Below are 22,702 nucleotides of genomic sequence, written 5' to 3'. Positions count from 1 at the left end.
AGACCAGGCCCACTTCCCACAGCACTCGGGACAAGCTCCTTAAGAGAATGAACACTGGACTTCACGTCGCTGGTCCTAACCCTTAGAGATTGTTGAAATAGGGCTGCCAGATTTTGCAAAGAAAAATACAAGCTGCTCATGCAACTTACACCAAAAATTACTTATCTAATTCACACTTTAGAATCAAAAGGAGTAGCAGAAGCCAAAAGAGAAACTTGAAAGAAAATAAAGAAAATAACATCAGCAACCTGTTTAATCAAAATATTTTCCTAGGACACTATTTAAAACGCCTCCCTCTTAAAGCACCACCCAGTCCAACAATCAGAAATAGATGGTCAGATGATGGTCTAATAATCTACTGAAATGGCTTTGGAATTAAAATTCTGGTCCAACACTAATAACATACAGTACAAGTATCCCTCAACAGAGCATGTATTTTACCCAGAAGATAGCTATAGAAAGAAGCTTCATAAAATTAACGCTACTGAACATCTGAGCAGAGAATCGCTGGACAGGACAGGAGATCAGACAGTCCCCATCCAGCAGCCCAGGCTCCGTCCAGGGGGGGAAGCGACAGATCCCAGGGTTGGGCACCTGGGCTTCTGCCTTGCGAGCACGAGCTGAGGGGGCAAAGGGCACGGCGGCCTCTTACCAACGGTACAGCAAGGAGAAAGAGCAAACCACTCGACCTCTCTTCCCTAAAAGGAGAAAAGGGTGAAGATTTTGCTTTGCAAGAATGAAAATCAAGAATAAAGTGATTCTCTTTCTAGCCATACAGTTCAAATGCTGAAACTCCCACTGCTAGGTTAAGAGAGCAAGACTCCCTAACCATGTCTGTGCTTGGCCATGTGTTTCTTCATGACACCTGTGCAGTAAGACTCGTGAAATGAACAGCTTCCCACACATCTTAACAATGAGAACAAGGGTAAAACTCATTTGAAAATGAAGGTGTTGAACCTAACACACGGCACAAATCAATCTACGAAGCAGAAACAGACTCTCAGACACAGAGAACTGACCTGAGGCTGCCAAGGGGACGGGGGGCGGAGGGGTGGACTAGGGGCCTGGGGTTAGCAGATGCGGACTATCACACGCAGGACGGGGAGGAATAAGGTCCTCCTGCACAGCACAGGGGGCTGAAGATGCAAGACCCTGTGATAAACCATAACAGAAAATAATAGAAAAAGCATGTACATGTGTATGACTGAGTCACCTTGCTGTACAGCAAAATTTAACACAACACTGTAAATCAACTATACTTCAGTAAAAAATTAAACATACAAAATAAAAGGGAAGAAAAGGAAATGAAGGCACAAACGCTCTGTTCGTGCTGAATGAAAATGAGCAGTAAGCCAGACGCTTAAGTGAACCGCACTGGTTCATTCGTTCACTTGCTCAACAAATCTGGTTGTGAAGTGTGTATGTGCAATTCCATGGGAAGTCAGAGTGGTGGATCAGCTGTGTATGGATTCCATACAGTTTGCCTTTCTTAAAGGTTAGTGAAGGGCAGGAAAGCTCGGCGTGCTGCAGTTCATGGGGTCACAGAGTCAGACAGGACTTAGCGACCGAACAACAACTCCATCTACAGCTGACTGGAACACAGACAGCATTTTTTTCCATTGAAACAACGTTTACTGCATCCTCTGTGATCATATAAACCCATGTAGCTCATAACGTGTGTGCAACACTACAGCACCGAGCCATTGTATGTGATAAACAGGTCTCCACGAAGCTCTGTGACTCAGGATGGTGCTGAACCTGATTTCTGATCACAGCCAGAAGCAAAACAGCAGACAGGAGGAGATCTGTCTCCAAGGCAAGGGTTTCTACTCCTGAGGGAAGAAGACATCGAGGAGGGCGGTAAGGGAAAGGGCTGGGGACCCGGTGGGGGCCGGGCTGGGGAAGGCAGCGAGTGGGTCCACCGCCATGGGGGAAAGGTCGGCCATGGGAGCAAGAGGGCGAGAGCGGGCCAGCGTGATCCCAACACCAAATTCAGGCAAAGCTGCTGGTCTTTGGCAGAACCTTCCTGCGGGGAGCTGCCCGTGAGAACGGGGTCCTTTGTCCGAAGGACACAGCTCTGGGAGCTGCCTCAGTCCTTGAGGGTTTGCTTGCAAACATAGCTCTCTGTCCCGCCACCCCAGAGATTAGGCGCTTATTTACTGCAGGCACCTGGAGTTCTGTGCAAACTTCTCACGCACAGAGAAATGTTATCTGGTGTAAGAAATAATAACAGGGAGCCATTCCCATGCTCTCAAGATTTCTTGTGACTGTTTGTAAGATGTATAGGCTAACCAAGAAAAAATGTCAACTGTTTTGTCTCTCTCACGCTTTTCTGTATAAATATGAGATGTTGAATAAAGTTGGTGTCAGACTGCGTCCCTTCGTGGTGACGTGTCTGAACCTCTCGACCCCATCTTTGTAGTCTCTTGCTTTAGTTTCTTTCTTAGCCCCGCCGTGCACGTTCTCGGGACCTGATCGACTTTGCCGGCTGGCCCCGGCACCTTCCTAGCAAGGCTGGTTACACACAAACCAGCTCTCCCTTCCCCTCCTGTTACAGAGCATCAGTGGCCAGCAGCCTTTGTCCAAAATGAAGACAAGTGCAGCATAATAATGAAGAGACTCAAAACAACCCACATGGAAAATAAAGTCTCTGAATAACAGAACTTCTTATACCTCAACTGAAATGCTGGACAGTAAGTTTCAAGGGCTCTCCCTGTAACACATTTTAGGAAGTGTAAGATATACTATATTGCAGGAAATACACTTTAGGTTTCAGTACACAACAAACACACAAGTCTTCAGAGAAGAAACCTCTAAGAGCCTGTTTAAGAATTTTTAAAGAATAAATCCACATCAGTGTTTCTTTTTCCTTCACAGAATAACCATGTTACAGCTTACAATTCCCGGAATAATTTTAGAGGCTGGTCTTATTACAAGTCATTATAAGGCTGATACATTGGAAACTGTTTTCTTATTTCATAACTCTACCAAACAAACGCAGAACCATTATTTTTGCCAAAAGAACCTCAGAAATTGAGCTCTAATCATTAACAATCTTTCCTAAACACCATCATCTGGTTAACCTCCATTCTGCACTTCTACTTACCTGGCATTTACGGCAAGGCTTCCTAGGGTACAGTTAAGATCACCACAAATAGTCTGATGAACATACCTACGAACATTTCCCCAAACAGCACACACCTGTGAACACAGGCTCTCATAAAGGCACTTTTTTCCCCTTAGGAACATGTACGTACCTTTTGACCTCCTAGCGTTTCCACTGCGTGATGGTCTTTCAATTTCTGTTCTTGTTCCATTATATCCTTCAAATGTTCATTTACCTTAAAATATAAAAACATTAATTTTAATTTATAGTCAAATATAATAAAAAAAATAACACGTACCTTAAAATGCCTGTGTTCAGGTCTCTGATGTCAAATACCAGTGCCACTCAAATGAACAGAACCTCATTTTCCCAACCAGAAAAAAGTATTTTACAGTATTCACAGGTGTTTTGTTTGAAATCCTAAAATTCATTCATTACTTTACCAAATACTTGTTGAGCACCTGCTACACGTCAGGGGCCAGCTGGAGTGCTCGGGAAGAAAGGTGCTTGACGACCCCAGTTTTGACGCCGTTGTTTGGTCGCTCGGTCGTGCCTGACTCTCCGTGACCCCACGGACTGCAGCGCACCAGCCTTCCCTGTCCTTCACTAGCTCCTGGGGTTTGCTCAGACTCATGTCCACTGAATTGATGATGCCATCCAACCATCTCATCCTCTGCTGCCCTCTTCTCCTTTTGCTTAGGAAACAAGACAGCTATTTTTCTGTAAAAATGTTCACAATCTCTCTTAGGACTAATAAGTGAAAACTATTTTCCTTAAAATTAATGTTTTCATTATCAGTAGAAAACACTTTGTTTGGATTGAATTCTTAACCTGTGATTTCCTAGGCATGTCCCTGGATCATGAGTGGGGTTTAGTGTGGTCACAGGTCACAGTTAAAATACATGAAAAGCTTTGTATACAGGAACTTCTCAGGGAGAAGGTCTAACTTATCAGATTGTTCAAACAGCCTATAATTCAAGATGACTAAGAAACAATCTGTTGAGTGCATAAAGTATTTCTTGAGAATAGTTTAGATAATTTTGGATTTTGAGTTACTCATGTTACGGTCATTCCAACAACAATAAATAAATGCTCAAATTAACTAATAATGGCAATCTAGAAAATATGAATGCTGTTATCAACCATTGTAAACTAAATCAATAATTTTTAAAATTCTATTGCTTGAAAATTCAGTTCTGTGCTTAAAAAAAAGGACTGAATCATTTTAATTTATGGTAACTTGGTCCCATCACTTCATGGGAAATAGAAGGGGAAACAGTGGAAACAGTGTCAGACTTTATTTTTTGGGGCTCCAAAATCACTGCAGATGGTGACTGCAGCCATGAAATTAAAAGACGCTTACTCCTTGGAAGGAAAGTCATGAACAACCTAGATAGTATAATGAAAAGCAGAGATATTACTTTGTCAACAAAGGTCTATCTAGTCAAGGCTATGGTTTTTCCAGTGGTCATGTACGGATGTGAGAGTTGGACTGTGAAGAAAGCTGAGTGCCGAAGAATCGATGCTTTTGAACTATGGTGTTGGAAAACACTCTTGAGAGTCCCTTGGACTGCAAGGAGATCCAACCAGTCCATCCTAAAGGAGATCAATCCTGGGTGTTCATTGGTAGGACTGATTCTGAAGCTGAAACTCTAGTACTTTGGCCACCTCATGCAAAGAGCTGACTCGTTGGAAAAGACCCTGATGCTGGGAGGGATTGGGGGTAGGAGGAGAAGGGGACGACAGGATGAGATGGCTGGATGGCATCACTGACTCAATGGACATGAGTCTGAGTGAACTCTGGGAGTTGGTGATGGACAGGGAGGCCTGGCGTGCTGTGATTCATGGGGTCACAAAGAGTTGGACATGATTGAGCGACTGAACTGAACTGAAACTTAGTTAACAGTTACTAACAGTCTTTTCTACCCGTGACTCTACCCGAGGCATTACAAGGAATTAACAACACACAGACTTGTTTTGGTGTGTGAGGCTGCTGCATGCCAGATCTCAGAGCATCGACTCACTCAGCTGTGTACAATACTCTTCCTGAGAGACAGCAGAAGCAGAAATGAGCTGGCTCTGACTCAGAATCCCCCATTCACAAGCTAGGACCTTAGTAATTTGTTGGTATCTGTGAGTCTTGGTTGCCAGTTTGATGGAAACCTACTCCATGCGTGGTCTGGGGGATGACGGCTCTGAGACGGTCCCCAGCGATCCTGGTGAGTGTGGGCAGGGCTGAAAATTTGCTTCAGACCCACCATGGGCGACGTGCTCGCTTCCACCAAGGGCATGAGCTCACTGTTGTCTGCACAGAGGTCAGGGTCCCAGCTTCCCAGGACCGGCAGAGCCATGGCCTCATCCAACTGCCTCGAGCCCCGGAAGCCAACGAGAGGCCAGCGAGGCCTGCAGGCCGACTCGGGTCTGCAATCTCACAGCTTCCTTTTCCTTCTCTAAGGCTCAGCTTTGTGGCACAAGCCTTTCTAACTACATTATTTATTTATGGTCTTACACATGTCACTCCAGCAAACCTAAAAATCATCTAATTGGCAATATGAAAAACTTATTTCATTCCTGGATGCAAAAAATGTTTACGGAGCACCCACAGAGTATATTCCCTACTCAGGAGTGCTGTGAATTTTGTACTAATCTGATATCAACTAGGTTTATCATAAAATGTAGTGACAGATGTTGCAGAATACATAAAATCGCTTTCCACCATTTTAAACCGTTTTTTTTTTTTTTTAAGTCTAAAGGGAATGGGAACTATTAAGTAAGACTGCATGACTTTAATTTTCACTTTGACTTAAAACAAAAGAATAATGGAGTCTGTCTTAGTCTGATCAGGCTGCTACAACAAGAACACCAGAGGCAGGTGGCCTGTGAGCAACGGAAATGTATTTCTCGGGTTCTGGAGGCTGGGAAGTCCAAAGCGCCAGCAGACTGGGCCTGGCAAGTCTGGCCCCGCTTCCTCAGAAGGGGTGAGGGGCGCTCTTGGGTCTCTCATGAAGAGAGCAACCCTGTTCCCACATGAGGGCCAGCCTTCAGGACCTCCGAACACCAGCACACTGCAGGTCACGATGTCAGCGGACAGCTCTGTGGGAGCACAGACTTTCAGCACAAAGCGGGGAGGCACAGTGTCCACGGTTCTAAGACCGCTGCTACCCAGGGGAGCACCCACCTTGTTGATCCAGTACATGACGGCGTCCTCGATGTCGTAGGGCAGGTCTGTGGCCTGGAAGAAGGCCGAGTACTGCTGCGCGCAGGCGGCCACCTTCTCCACGCTGACCATCTCCACGGTGTAAGCCATCATGAGGGTGTCGATCATGGCCAGGTGAGCACTCTGGAGACAGACCGAGAACGACCTTTAGAATCACACTGAGGGACGGCTGCTTTTACACTGTTAAATGTTACTAACATTGCCCAACAAACAGGGGCGGAACTAAAGGTTAGGAACAATAAGCCTTGCTAAGAGCATAAATGGTGCACACGGGCCAGGGGTGAACTCAGGCAACCCAGCCCCTTTATCACTCAGACGCTCGCTGAGGGTCTCCACTCAAGGTGCTCATCTTCTCCCACTCAGAGGAGGCTCCTTGTCCCGCTTTTCCTGGTTTTGAGAAGGTCACGATCAGTTACTCAACAGAACGACTGCAGACTTCAGCGTCATCTCTGAGCAAGCTCTCTCCTCTCATCCACAGGGAGCCGTGTACAGACTCCACTCCTGAACTGTCCCTCGAGTCTAGCCTCCTTGTCTGCTCACCTCCATTCCAGCTCAGACACCACCACTTCTCACCCCTGAACAAGGCCAATAACCCTCTGCTTTTCCTGGCTGCCGCTTCTTCCCCACCCTCTGCATCCACCATAGGACTGCTAGTCTTTCCTTTACTGCTGTTTCCCATGAGAGGTAGTTTCATACAGAAATGTTACACCATGGCGGGGAGCGCGGTGGGGGTGGGGGTCGGTTCTTAAAATTTCCCAACATTAGGAAGTTCCTAAAGTTGAAAGCACCCTGTTGCCCTCCTGTTCCCCAAGCAGTGTCCATGGTTTGGAACGTATTCTCACCAAACACTGTACTCCCCCCAGCTCCGGGGTAGACACTCGCGCTGCCTTCTGCCCTGTGGCGCTGTAAACACACCACCACCCTGCATTTCTCCAGGGATGACTGCTGGGCCCAAGGGCAACCGTGTGTGTGATCTGAGAAACAACCACGGATCTGCTTGCTGGAAGGGTGGGGCAGCTTCCTCCCCTCCCCAGAGTGTTGCCAAGGGTGCCTGTTTCCCCACATTTTTGGTCAATATTAGACATCATGCACTTTTTATCATCTGTTATCCAGTCTGGAAGTTAAAAACCTTCCCTTGTTCAGACTGCACATTTCTCTGATTAATGAGGATGGGCATATTTTCATACGTTTAGCAAATATTTGTATTTTTCCCTCAGAAAACTGCCCGCTCATATCTCTGGCTTACATTTCTCTGTGAGATGGTCACCTTTCCTTCTTTATTTCTTGATTCATAAGAGCTCATTATTTATTAGGTGTCATTTCATCATCAAATACCTTTTTCCAGCTTATCTTTGGACTTTCTACTTTATTTGGAATGTAATATTATATTAGGAACCAGAGATCAAATTGCCAACATCCGTTGCATCACAGAAAAAGCAAGAGAATTCCAGAAAAACATCTACTTCTGCTACACTGAGTACGCTAAAGCCTTTGACTGTGTGGATCACAACAAACTGTGGAAAATTCTTCAAGAGATGACAATACCAGACCACCTTATCTGCTTCCTGAGAAATCTGTATGCACATCCAGAAGCAACAGTTAGAACCAGACATGGAACAACAGACTGGTTTCAAACTGGGAAGAGTTATGTCAAGGATGAGTATTATCACTCTGCTTATTTAACTTCTATGCAGAGTACATCATGAGAAACGCTTGACTGGATGAAGCATAGCTGGAATCAAGATTGCTGGGAGAAATATCAAGAATCTCAGATATTCAGATGACACCACCTTTATGGCAGAGAGCAAAGAGGAACTAAAGGGCCTCTTGAAGAAAGTGAAAGAGGAGAGTGAAGAAGCTGGGTTAAGACTCAACATTCAGAAAACTAAGACCATGGCATCTGGTCCCATCACTTCACGGCAAACAAACAGGGAAACATGGAAGCAGTGCTGGACTTTACTTCCTTGGGCTTAGAATCACGGCAGGTGGCGACTGCAGCCATGAAATTAAAAGGCAATCGCTCCTTGGAAGGAATGCCATGACCAGCCTACACAGCATATTAAAAAGCAGAGACATGACTGTGCTGACAAAGGTCTAGTCTAAGCTATGGTTTTTCCAGTAGTCATGTATGGGTGTGAGAGCTGGACCATAAAGAAAGCAGAGCACCAAAGAATTGATGCTTTTTGAACTGTGGTGTTGGAGAAGACTCTTGAGAGTCTCTTGGACTGCAGGGAAATCAAACCAGTCAATCCTAAAGGAAATCAATCCTGAATATTCATTGGAAAGACTGATCCTGAAGCTCCAATACTTTGACCATCTGATGTGAAGAAGTGACTCACTGGAAAAGACTCTGATGCTGGGAAAGATTGAAGGCGGGAGGAGAAGGGGACGACAGAGGATGAGATGGTTGGATGGCATCACTGACTCAATGGACATGAGTTTGAGCAAGCTCCGGGAGTTGGTAAAGGACAGGGAAGCCTGGCATGCTGCCGTCCATGGAGTCGCAAAGAACTGGACATGATTGAGCAACTAAACTGACTGAATTGAATATTATATTGCAGAGAAGGTCTAAATATTGAATATTTACTTGGTAAAACCTGTTTATCTTAATATTCTCCTCGATGACTGCAATTTCTCCCATGTTTACAAAAGGCTCCACACCCCCCAAGAATATAAGAATACTATACTTTTTTTAATATTACCTTAAATCCGTGTGGAATGACTTCTGAAGATGTTATAAACTGGGGACTAGTTATGTTTCCAAATCAGAGATGCCATCTCATGCTCCCATAAAGTCGACCTCATCTTCTGCACCGTAAAGTTTAAACTCCTTAAAAAGGGGAGCACGGTTTATTAGCTGGCCCCACCTATCAGTCCAGCTTCATAACCTGCATTTCCTTCCCCCGTCTGCACTCCCTTCAGAGCAGCCGTGGCAGAGGTCCGCTGTCCCCACGCCTGTTGCCCGGCTTCCCGCCCCCCACCACGTGCAGGCACGTCCTGCTTCTGGTCTGAGCGCCACCCTCTCTGACTCCCTTTCCAGCTGGTTCTTCCTACAGAGGGAGGATACCTCCCCGTAGAGTGCCGCTCACACTCGCATGAAATCCTGCTTCTCTTTCAGTTTGACTGAGATGTTACCGACACAGCGCACTGCGTGAGTTTAAGACTGGACACACGACCCTGTGAAACGATGAGCACAACAGATTCAGTGACACGTGCACTGTATCCTGACCTAATACCCGAAGTGGCCACAGGCCACGGCATCTTTACACAGCTCCTTGGACGAGGCTAGTGAGCAGCTGCCTGAGGACCACAGACTGGCTGGCTGCAGGATGGGCACTGGCTCCCTGGTGAGACAGTGAGACCCCGAGGGCAAGGGCATCTTCGGAGGTACCTTCGCATCCCCTGCACCAGACACAGCGCCTGGCAACAAACAGGGGCTGAAGGAAGGAAAGGAGCTCGTCTACCGCTCACGTAAAGAGGGAAGCGTGAGCTCGACTCTGGACGTTAGGACGTAGCTTTGACTCAGACGTGGGGACCAGGGCACTGAAAACTCAGCAGTGTTGACAGGAGGGCAGAGGCCTGTCCAAAGCTGCATGCTTGATAACGGCCATCAGAAAACCAGTGGTGACTCAGAGCTGTGCTGAGTGCTTTACTAACATATCAGTTCTTCCACTTCAAATCTGTTCTGAAATAAAACTGGAGATAACATACACCTTTTATAAACCTTAAAGCTCAGAAGGAAGCATCACTCATGCTCTTAACGTGAGGAAGCTGAAGCTCCGAAAAGTAAATGGTCTGTCCCAATCCGTGCGCTCCTTCTACTGTGTCACGCAGTTGGCAGAAACTAAGTCAGCTAGTTAGGCAAGAAAAATGTTCTGGAAATGATAAACAGACATCAAATGCAAGAAAGAAACGCAAGCATAACTGTTTGAACTTCAAGTCCTATTTTCACACACTCTGCCTCCCTTTCAGGCTGCTACTGTCCAGGGACCCTGGGTCTTCCCTCAGACTCAGGGGGACTCGGTGTCCACCCCGTGAGCCCTTCATGCAGGGATTTGCGTGTCCTCTCCACTCACCTGAGCCCCAGGGAGCAGGGCCTGTCTTCCCCACCTCTGCTCCCAGCACAAGGGTCAAGAGGAAAGCCTGAGTAGGAGGGTTAACAGCATTCTAAAGCGTAACTCTCCTGACCAAAATCTGGAAAACATCTTGAGAGCTGTAAAACCATTCACGTCCTCTTCACTAAGACTGTTTCTCTTGGCAATTTATTCCACAGATAAGAGTTTAAGAGAGAAAAAAAGAGCTGCATGAATGAAACTGACAATCAATTATAGGAACAAGAAAGGAAGCAATGGTCCAGCCACAATGTAGAATGCACGCTCTCCTAAGCTATTTAACAACAAGAGAAAATGTGCTCAACACAATACTGAGTGGAAGAGCAACACCATACTGTAATGATGTCCACAGGACATGCACGCACACAGGCAGACACATGTGTGTGCATACACATCTTGAATACGCCCGTAATATACATGAGACAGGAAGAGAAAGGAAAAGAATAAAAGTAAAACTTCTTAGAAATGACCTTGTAATAATATGCAGATCATTACATAGAAGGATAATCAGTAATGTATTTTCAGAACAAACTTCATCTCACTGATTACTTCAAACTACTCCTAAATTCAAGAACAAATTAAAAAAATATTCCACTACTTTGTTTACAGATATTTCCATAAGAGGTTCACCCACTTTTAAACTAAGAATCTTCAAATTTGAGCATGATTTTTTTTACCCCTTAACTTTATAATATGTGGAGAATTTAAAAATTATGTGTAACAGAAACTGTATACACGATCAATCTAGAAAAGATCAACAGTGAAAAATAAACGGTAGGCTACAATCAATCAATCCATCTGGACTGATTTATGTCTCTAAATTAAATACACAAATTCCATTTTTTTACCCCAAGAATTAAGGTCAAATAGCAACAGCAGCAGCCAGCACTGAGTGGCACTCCAGACAGCGTTTCCTGCGGCGCTGTGAGACGCACTGTCCCCGAACCGGCACAGGTCAGAGTAGGGAACCGCCGGTGCGCGGTGAGAGCGCCAGGGGGCGCCCTGCAGTCTGGCTCAGCGCCCAGGCGCCTGCCCGCAGCCTGCGGACCTCTGGGCGCGGCTGGAGGAGGGGGCCACCAGGTGGCAGCACAGAGCCCGCCCAGGAGCAGCGGCAGAAAGGCTGGTTACGGAAGGAAAAGCAGGCGCTTCCTGCATCTTAGTGAAAGGCGAGGGAGGACAGGAGGCCCGGAGCTCACGGAGCCGCTACCAGCTTCCAGAGCTGGGTTACAGGGTCATGTTACCTCCGACCAGTGGAGTCTGGACAAAAATCACTCACATGCATGTATCAGAAATGAAGGTTAAGGCTGCTAAATCAAGAGCACAGAAGTGCTGCTGCTGAGATGGTTATTAATGAGCCTCAAGATTATTGAGACCCAAGTTCTACTACTTCATGGCTTTTGATATTCTTTTATCAGTTACAGATACAGGACTAAGAAGATATTTCCTGAACTGAACTCCCGCCCTGTGGCGCAGTAGCCAGGGCCTGGTGTCCACGTACCCTGCAGGGACAAGGGGGAGGGGGCAGACTTAACAGACTCACAGGCACACGGAGACCTGGAACGATGCCGCTCTCGAGATGGCACACAGCAGCATCCACACACTACACCAGGGTGTCAAAGTTAACTCCCATTCAGAAAATGAAATTTTACACATTTATTTATATAAACAACTTTACCATAATTTTCATTTATCCTTAACTTACAGAGACACAAGGAAAACAGTACTTAAAACCCTACTGAGATACCACTTCCCACCAGGAAGGCTGTAATTAAAAAGTCAGATAATAGCAGCCGCCGGCAAGGACGTGGGGCTGCCAGGACACCACACGCGCAGCCGCCCTGAGAGTGGCGGGCCAGGAGAGGGCAGCACAGGGCTCTCGCGGGCCCGGCAACCCCGCCCTTAGCAGAACGCCGAAAGGAATGAAGACGCGTCCACGCAAAAGCTCTACACAAAGATCCACATTAGCACTGTTTGTTGGAGAAGGAAATGGCGACCCACTCCAGTGTTCTTGCATTGAGAATCCCAGGGACGGGGAAGCCTGGTTGGGCTGCTGTCTATGGGGTCGCACAGAGTCGTACACGACTGATGCGACACAGCAGCAGCAGCAGCAGCATTGTTTGTAGTAGCCAATGGCCATCAAGGGATGACTGGGTAAGCAAAAATGATACACCCATGATCTTCTGAATGGAGTGTGCCTTGGTAAAGACCAACAAACATGGGAGCCTGGTAAACAATGCTGAGTGAAATGTGCCAGGTACACGCAGCACGCGTGCACATACACACACATTCTCTTACTCCATTTATATACAATGTCCAGAACGAACCACTACAGAGAGACACAGAGCAGGTCAGGGGTTGCTCAGTGCTGGGGGTGGGGAGACAGTGTTTCTTTCTGATGAACTGTTCTAACAGGGACTGTGGTCATGCCTCCACCACTGAGTACACCAAGCCAGTGCACGTATGCCTGGAATGCATGCACTGCACACTCTGCGTTAATCTCAGCTGCTACCCCCTAATCAAATTAACTTCTGATGCTTCCCTGCCTCCTTTCCAATGTAAACACCTCATAAATCACCTCAGCTCTGAGGCAGGCCGTTAGCCACATCCATGTGTTTGCAAACTGTCCTTAAAAGGACTTCAAGGTGAAGTGACACATTTTTCTAGACAGCCTCATATTTTAGACATTGTTAAAAATGGAATTAAACATTTATTACCATGAGTTTGCTTTCTGTATAACTTTAAGTAGGAAATATTTATGTATGAACTGATGATAAAAATAAATATGCTAAGTTAATTCTAGTTTCCTCCCACAGATATTTACGTTCACTTTCTTAAGGCACTAGCTAATTGGATAAAAGGTATACACAGTTTACTTGAAAAGATTATCATTTATGATTTTTCTTAGATAACCTTAATTATTTTAATAGCTAGAATGAGAGATAGGTTGCTATAGTTGGTATGAGAATAGAAATTTTCCAGAAAAAATTTATTTCCAATCATAGTGTCTGTCCTCTTGTATGACAAGATCCTAGCACACCAAAAGTTCAGCCTGTCGTGGGAATCCCCAAGCAGCCAGCAGGTAGGGCTCGGCACTGTCACTTCTACGGCCCTGGTTCAATTCCTGGTCGGGGAACTAAGATCTCACAGGTTTAAAATGAAACAAAAAACAACTGGCCTATCCAAACTAGGCTAGTCCTAGGGGCAAAGAGCACTGGCCTTCAAACAATGGCAGGGCACCACTGGGTGGCCCTCAGACAGAGGGAAAGGTCACCGCCGGGCGGCCCCCGGAGGGAGGGAGAGGACCACCGAGCGGCAAAGGGCTGAGCTCTAACTGCAGCAGGATCGGGGCTGTCCCAGAACAGTGATGCTGCCTCCAACCTCCAACCTGTACAAGACTCGGACGGGGCGGTCACTCTGCTACACCTCGGGGAACACAGGCTACACCTGGGGCCCTGGCGAGGGAGGTGCCGTCTGAGAGCCAAACCCTTCATGGGACATTTGCTTGTGACCACACCGAACTGACACTGCTATTTCACCCAGACCCACCTGGTCAGACATGTGAAGAGTGAGCGAAAGGTACACAGCAGGGTCACCAGCTGGTAACTCAGCACAATGACACCGCTTAGCGGCCATGTCATTCTGCCTCAACTGAACAAATACCCGTGACACCCGAGCAGCCGGGGGCTCTCCTGAACCCATGTCTGAAAGGGCACGTGAGCTCCCAGTTCCACTCAGTCATGCCCATGTGGTGACTCTGATCATCACCCAGGGGAGAACTGTTTCCAAGACAATGTTGAACCAAACTGAGATGAAGCTTTACTGCGAAGGGAGGTATGCAAGACGCAGCCCAGCCCAGCTGTCTTCCAAAACCAAGTCCCGGGCCAACGAGAGACACAGTGTTTCCGGAGCAGCTCCAGCACTTCCTCTGGGCCACACTTAACCTCAAGCGGGACCTCCCCGGCAGCCCAGTGGCTCATTCCTTCATCCAATGCAGGGGGAGAGTCTGATCCCTGGTTGAGGAGCGAAGACCCCACATCCTTCATGTGGGAAAACAGAAGCAGTACTGTAACAAGTTCAATGGAGACTTTAAAATGGTCCACATCAAAAAAAAAAAAAATCTTAAAAAAACAACATCATTCAAAACAACCAACCAACCTCACACGGCAAGTTACAGATGTTAACTAGGGCTCTCTCAGGTGGACACGGACAGGAACTGCACGCCAGCAGCAAACAAACACGGTAAACAAAGGAAGCAGTCTACAGCTGAGGTTCTCAGTGTGGCCAGTCATTGAAAATCACGCATCTCTCTCCTGGTCCCGAACTTCAGAGAGCCCAGGCCAGCCTCCTAGCAGGAATCTCGCCTCCACAGCCCTTCATCACAGCAGACTGACCGTGCCATCACCCCACAAGCAAGGCCAGCGGGGGCTTCCCAGAGCCCACCCGCTTCCTGGGCCTGCACCTCCTCCGGTCCAGCACCGCCAGTGACGGCAATTAGAGCTCCAGAGTTCAACTGCGACTCCGCACCACGACGGCATCCCGGACAGGGCCCGCGGCGTCCTTGTGTACAAGTGGCTGAGGGCAACAACGCGAGACGGAGAAACAGTTCTCCCCTGGGTGATGATCAGGAGGCGGGCCCGGGAGCGGCCGCAGTGCGCAGATGGTGGCGGCTCGGGCTTCAGCCCCAGCGCGCAGACTCAGGGTCTGGCCGCCGCCCGGCGCTGAGGGGACGCGGAGGCGTGCGAACCTGGGCCAGCGGAGGGGGCACTGGGGGTGGTGCGACTGCCCCCCTCGCCGAGAGCTGCGTGTAGCTGGCGCTGCCCTCGGACGGGGCCCTGGGCAGGCGCTTGTCGGAAGAATGAAGCCGCGTGTCAGTTCCAGGTGACTGAGGACTCCTGCTTATACGTGGATGTTCTTCCAGCCCTCGGTTCCTCAGTCGTGTCCGACTCTGTGTGAGCCCATGGACTGTAGCCCTCCGAGCTCCTCTGTCCAGTGGATTCTCCAGATGAGAGTGGGTTGCCATCTCCTACTCTAGGGGATCTTCCCGACCCAGGGATCAAACCCAGGGCTTGGCAGGCAGAATCCTCACCGCTGAGCCACCTGGGAAGCCCTGTCTCTACAGCAGTGTGTTTGGAGGAGATAGGGTGCGTTCAGGGTGGTACGGCTGTGGACGGCCAGTGTGTTCATACATGATCGGGGTTCAGCAGCCCCCTTGGGATCTTGAAGAAAGGGCCTAGAAGCAAGAACATGATAAATGCACCTGTACCCAGATTCTGGTTTCTAAATAACATCTCCTCATTAAAATAAACCCAAGCCTCTTTAGAAAACGGCTGATTCCAAGTCAGAGACAAGAAAAGCACAAAAGAAGCTTGGAGTATCTAGTTGTGTCAGAAAGAAAAAAGGATTTAAAAACTGTCAAATGGATATAGGAATCGGCCTAAAGGGGGCACCCACTGGCCAAACACATGCTGCTGCTGCTAAGTCGCTTCAGTCGTGTCCGACTCTGCGCGACCCCATGGACGGCAGCCCACCAGGCTCTGCCGTTCCTGGGATTCTCCAGGCAAGAGTACTGGAGTGGGATGCCATTGCCTTCTCCAAACACATGCCTATATGAGTATAAAAAAGATTAATGATAAGAATGAATTACAACACAACACAATCCATTTGTCCAATCACAAATGGACAAGGAATGAGAGAATTCTTAAATCACAATATCACAACCACCAACACAGTCACTGATTCAGGCAGAGACCACCCCAGAGATGCTGGAACCACTAGGGGAGCATCACTGGGGAGCACAACATGCCAATAAATGTCAACGCATCAGCCCACATGATGCCTCCGTGCTTCAGAGGAAAAGTGGTCACCCTCACAGTCTCCATAATGGGATACGATGAGACTGATTCAACACTACCCCTGTGTATAACACACACCACCTACCCATGTCATGGAATTCATGTCATATAACACATCACCTATTCATGTCATGGCTTTCATGTATAAGACACACACACACACACACCCACACCCCTATTCACGTTATAGCGTTCATGTCATATAACACACACACACCTATTCATGTCATAGCACTCATGTATATAACACACACACCTATTCATGTATATAACACACACACCTATTCATGTCATGGCATTCACGTATATAACACAGATCACCTACTCATGTCATAGCACTCATGTATGTAATACACACCACCTATTCATGTATGTAACTCACACACCTATTCATGTCATGGCATTCATGTGTCAAGACTTCAATCTGAACCTCATCATGAGGAAACAAATCAGATAAATCAGGATTAGGGTATATTCTAGAAGCCAACTTGCTTGCATTCCTCAAAAATGTTAATGTCATGATTTAATAATAAAATAAGGGGTGGGAGAGGCAACTGTTCTAAACGGAGAAGAGCAAAAATGGCAGGACAACAATAGAAGCATATGATCTCTGACTGGCTTCTGATCTGAAAAGGGTTAGAGAAAAGCTATAAAGAACATTTTGGGCACATAATTGGAGAAATAAGACTACAGATTGTTGAGGTCCTTTAATGGACCGGAACCTGGTGGTCCGGAGTCGATGATAAGAAAGTAAAGGAGAGAAAGAGGCTGGTATTCCTCGGTTTATGCAGAAAGCCAATAAAGCCCCTGGCACGGGGCTTGCTCTGTTCACGGAGGCCTCAGGTGCCCTCTCGATGGAGTGAAGGCACAGAGCACCTTCTCGAGAGGGTCTTAGAAGCCTGGGCAGGAAAGTGAACTCAGAGGGCCTCTGAGCTCCAGGGGATCAGCCTGAAAGAGAGAGAGAGAAAGACACAGGGACCAGAGCTCTGACGGAGCAAAGGTGTTTTAATCAACATAGTGTGGGCATATATACTGTCTTACAAAGTAGTTATTCTCAGTAAAGATAAAGACTAAAATTCCAGACTTACAAAACATAGGCAATCCATATTAAAGAGTGAGATTTGTAAACAATCACTTTTACCATATGGTTCACAAGAAGGAAAAGGGTACTTATCACCATATAGAAACGCTAATGAAGGAAATGCCTGGATTCCTCAGTCCCAGGAGAGGCTTGCCTCTCCTCCTAATTCCTGAATATTCAGGAATTAATAAGGAGCAGAGAATTCCTGACAGATCCAAAACAGCACACAGGAAGCCTCCTGTTAAATGCTTCCTGACAATAGATCACGTATTAAATAACAGTGTAGCAACATTTAAATTCTCAGTGTAACCATGGTATTTTGGTTATGCAGAAAAATGTCCTTCTTTTCATAAGATACTGAAAGGAGTGTGTGTGTGTGTGTCTGTTTCTGGGTCTGTGTGGTCTGTGTGTGTGTGTAGACAGAAAGATAGGAAAGGAAGAGGGAGGAGAGAAGCAAATATGGGAAAATCTGAGTGTCAATTATTCTTTAAGTCCAGAAGAATGGAAAGTTGAAGAAAAGGCAGTTTAAAAGCAAACAAAACCATATTCCTTTTCCACAGACCTGAGGAAGTACACTTACACACGCAGCTTTGTACCGGCTACACCTAACTCAACTGAGGTCTAAAGATAAACATACAGATCTTATATTGATATCTTTATCTCACGAAATACTATGTGCAGAGTAAACTTTACGTGATACTCAGCCTAAACTGGAACTGCTTATACACACACAAAATACGCTGTTCCCGTTTACCTTTTTAACACCTAAGTAATTGTTGTGGCTTTTTTCTCAAACCATACCTCATAAAGAAAGCATTCCAAATATTTGTCTGTCCATTAAGCAAGTCATCAGATGGGAATAGGGGCGTGCACGGCCTTCATGGAGCTCTAATTAAGCAGTGCTTACCAGTCCTATTGCTGCAATTAGATACAGAAATGGAGGAGGTTTCAATAAGCCAAAAAGAAAAAAATAAAATCAAGTGAATGTGAAAGTCGCTCTGTTGTGTCCGACTCTTTTCGACCTGTAGAGTCCATGGAATCCTCCAGGCCAGAATACTGGAGTGGGTAGCTGTTCTCTTCTCCAGGGGATTGTCCCAACCCAGGGACGGAACCCAGGTCTCCCACATTGCAGGAGGATTTTTTATCAGCTAGCTGAGCCACCAGGGAAGCCCATGAATACTGGAGTGGGTAGCCTATCCCTTCTCCAGCAGATCTTCCCAACCCAGGAACTCTTGCATTGGGGTCTCTTGCATTGCAAGCAGATTCTTTACCAGCAGAGCTACCAGGGAAGCCCCCAAAAATCAACATCAAAATCTTAAAGAATGAAATGCCTTCAGCTGAGGTTTCAGAGCAAACACAGCAGCCCTGTAACGATCCACGGGTACACAGAGCACAGGGGCATAAGTGCGCTCCAGTCAGGACGCCGTCCAGAGCAGGCAGGCCTCTCTGCAGCACCCCTCGAAGAAGCAAGTCATGCCGCAGAAATGTTACGATCTGAAGTGACAATAAATTTTACTTTTGTAGTCATTATTCTGCTTTACCACACATTCAATAAACAATTTTAGAACAATACATACTTGAATATATTATTTTGAATTAACTCATACACTAATATTTAGTTTAGGAAAGACTCAGGAAGAGAAACGGGACAACAGAAACTGATCACACTTGGTAAAGTACACTGACCCCTCACCACAGGTCAGGTGCTGCATGAGATGCTCCCCGGCCGAATCCAGAGAGTCCTCACGGTGTGCAGGGCGGACGGCAGGGTCCTTCCTGACACAGCTGAGAGACTGGAGCCAGAGTCTCAGAAGAAGCCCCAAGTCAGACAGCGGTGTGCTGCCGGCCGAGCCTGTCCTGCTCTGCAGACGCAGGGCTCCACCGCCACGAGGCTGCCTCACAGAGCTTCTCTGCACCTTTCAATCTTAAATACCCATTCATCACAAGCTTTTGTAAATTAAGCTTTTTATTAAGTAATAATTACAAGTTCACATGCAATTCTAAGGAGTAAGAGAGATGCCACGACGTCCTCTCCCAACCATAAAGTCACCCCAAGAGATCGACACTGATGCAGTCAAATCGTCACAAGAGCCTCTCACAGCGATGTCTACTTCCCTCCAGCCCCTCTGTCTCCTCAGACCCTGATCTGGTCTCTGTTTTTATAATTTTGTGCTTTCAAGAATGTTACACAGATGTCACTGATAGCTTACGGTGAATGATGTTGGATTCGTGATCTTCGAAGAAAATTTATCTCCGGGACCAGGCTTCATCACTCAGAGCTTTTGTGTGGGGAAAACTGTATTACAGTGAACAAGGACAAAGAAAGCTTCTGACATAGACAGAAGGGGGACGGAGAGTGCCCCCTCGCTAGCCTTATCAAGGCCATATATACTTTTACCAGACCCACTCCCACAACACACATCTTCAACTAACGAGATGAGAACTAACAATATATATAGAAAGGTCTTATCAGACCCACACTCATCTCACATGCTAGCAAAGTGATGCTCAAAATTATCCTCCAAGCCAGGCTTCAACAGTACATGAACCATGAACTTCCAGATGTTCAAGGTGGATTTAGAAAAGGCAGAGGAAACAGATCAAATTGCCAGCCTCTGCTGGATCACAGAAAAAGCAAGAGAATACCAGAAAAACATCTACTTCTGCTTTATTGACTAGGCCAAAGTCTTTGACTGTGTGGATCACAACAGTGGACAATTCTTCAAGAGATGGGAATACCAGACCACCTTACCTGCCTCCTGAGAAATCTGCATGCACGTCAAGAAGCAACAGTTAGAACCAGACATGGAACAACAGACTGGTTCCAAACTGGGAAAGGAGTACGTCAAGGCTGTATACTGTCTTCCTGCTGATTTATTTTATATGCAGAGTATATCATGAGAAATGCCAGGCTGGATGAAGCCCAAGCTGGAATCAAGATTGTCGGGAGAAATATCAATAACCTCAGATATGCAGATGACACCACCCTTATGGCAGAAAGCAAAGAGGAACTAAAGAGCCTTTGATGAAAGTGAAAGAGAGTGAAAAAGTTGGCTTAAAACTCAACATTCAAAAAACTAAGATCATGGCATCTGGTCCCATCACTCCATGGCAAATAGATGTGGAAACAGTGGAAACAGTGACAGACTTTATTTCCTTGGGCTCCAAAGTCACTGCAGATGGTAATTGCAGCCATGAAATTAAAAGACGACTGCTTTTTGGAAGAAAAGCTATGACCAACCTAGATAGCATATTCAAAAGCAGAGACATTACTTTGCCAACAAAGGTCCGTTTAGTCAAAGCTATGGTTTTCCAGTAGTGATGTATGGAATTGAGAGTTGGAGCATAAAGAAAGCAGAGCACCAAAGAATTGATGCTTTTGAACTGTGGTGTTGGAGAAGACTCTTGAGAGTCCCTTGGACAGCAAGGAGATCAAACCAGTCCATCCTAAAGGAGATCAGTCCTGAGTGTTCATTGGAAGGACTGATACTGAAGCTGAAGTTCCAAAACTTTCACCACCTGATGCAAAGAATTGACTCACTGGAAAAGATGCTGATGCTGGGAAAGATTGAAGATGGGAGGAGAAGGGGATGAGAGAGGATGAGATGGTTGGATGGCATCACCTATTCCAATGGACATAAGTGTGAGCAACCTCCGGGAGTTGGTGATGGACAGGGAGGCCTGGAGTGCCGCAGTCCACGGGGTCACAAAGAGTCGGACATGACTGAGCTGAACTGAACTGAACCAGACCCACTCCCACAACATACCTCTCAAAATAACAAGAGCAGTCGGAAAAGTTCTTGTTAAGAAGGAGAAGCATGTCCTTGAGAAAGATACATTGTTGTTTTATAATCATTCAGTTCAGATATGTTATAGAATCATTAGCATAGAGCTTAAGGAAAAACATACCCTTGAGAAAGATGAGTTGTTTTGTTGTATAATCATTAGCTCTGGGCTTAAAGAAAGCTAGTCTTAAAGACTGTCATAACAACTCAGAGTTTAAGAAAAAACGTCTTATGTGACCAAGACAAAGCAGTGTAGAAAAAATAGTTTGTCCCTTTCTCCTCTGCAAGTCCCTGGACCCCTTCCCTTCCGTGAGAGTTCCGGACTCCTTATCAACCCACCTAAGAATTAACTCTCTCATGATCATACACTACAAAGCTTTGGGGGATTAGCATTTTTTAGTCAGCATCTTCTGTGGAGATTCATCCAAGGGGCTATATTTATCAGTTATTCCTTTTTATTGCTGAGTAGTGTTCCAATAAAGCTCTTAAGATACTGATTACTTGGTATTATGATAATCAATTTTTTAATTTAATTATTTGGCTGCTCCAGGTCTTAGTTGCAGCATGGGGGATCTAGTTCCTTGACCAGGGATCGCATTTGGGCCCTCTGCACTGGGAGTGAGAGTCTTAGCCAGTGGACAACCAGACAAGTCCCATAACTGATACTTTTGTACTGTAAACACCACCTCGCTTAGTCTCCACTATTAGTTTCTCCCTATCCTCTCAAGCCCTGTATCTGAACGCCTTGAACACTCGGTTCCGCTTCTCAATTACTGCCCACGTGCATCTCCTGAAATCGCGTCTCTCTGACTGGCTTCCATGAGGCTCCCCCCGCCCCCTGCCAGTGAGCTCCTGGAACTCCAGCCCTAGGTGGACCCTCCCGGGCTCCACAGCACAGAGGCACCGCGAGCCCTGGTTCAGGAGGAGGCCCTGGGTCAGACTGCCTGGGCACTAAGGCTCCACAGCGATGTGCTGTCACTCACGATAGGGCACTCCAAGCCTCTTCGGCTCAGTTTCCTCATGTATAAAATCAGGGATGAAACACTACAGACCTCAGATGAAGTGCTGAGGACAACACGCGTCAATAACTTCGAGGGCGCAGAGCAGCGCTGGCGCCTGGTGTCCAGACGGGGCCTGCTGGCGGCAAGAGGCGGCTCTCGGCCATGAAGGGCAACTGGCTCAAGACTCGCTCCCTGCCAGAAACAACTGCAAAACCGGAAAAACACACAAAACTACTTTCAGACACTGGCCTACAGATGACATAGGGGTGTGATCCTGAAAGCAGAACAAACACAAGCCCCACAGTCCCTTCACAGCACACACAAAGGCACTTCTGGAACACCAGAGCAGGAGATGGAACCCACCCTGTGTGTGCTGGGCTTGCTGAGCTGAAGACACAAAGACTGGAGTCTGGGAACAGAAAGGCTGAGGCAGCAGACACCTGTGGACCAGAGGACCAAGGAGGGGGAAGCTACTCAGAGCAATCTGCACGGGGCTCCTTTTGGCAGACTACTAACCTGCACGCGAACAAGCTGAGACTTGAAGAGGC

General features: G+C 46.7%; 1 protein-coding gene across 2 annotated transcripts in view; it reads right to left on the bottom strand.

The window, feature by feature from the left end:
* Nucleotides 1-22,702, bottom strand: part of CAMSAP2 (calmodulin regulated spectrin associated protein family member 2) — a 98,087-nt gene that overhangs the window by 31,547 nt on the left and 43,838 nt on the right. For both annotated transcript variants that reach the window (XM_061383729.1, XM_061383730.1), the window contains exons 3-4: nt 6,285-6,446; nt 3,258-3,341 (exon numbers count right to left, since the gene is read on the bottom strand). In XM_061383729.1, the coding sequence (XP_061239713.1) occupies nt 3,258-3,341; nt 6,285-6,446 (246 nt within the window). The remainder of the gene's footprint in view (nt 1-3,257; nt 3,342-6,284; nt 6,447-22,702) is intronic.

This window comes from Bos javanicus, chromosome 16 (genome assembly GCF_032452875.1).
Source record: "Bos javanicus breed banteng chromosome 16, ARS-OSU_banteng_1.0, whole genome shotgun sequence".
In the NCBI taxonomy this organism is placed as follows: domain Eukaryota; kingdom Metazoa; phylum Chordata; class Mammalia; order Artiodactyla; family Bovidae; genus Bos; species Bos javanicus.
Note: the sequence above shows the minus strand (reverse complement) of the source record. Positions and strands in the feature narration are given on the sequence as shown.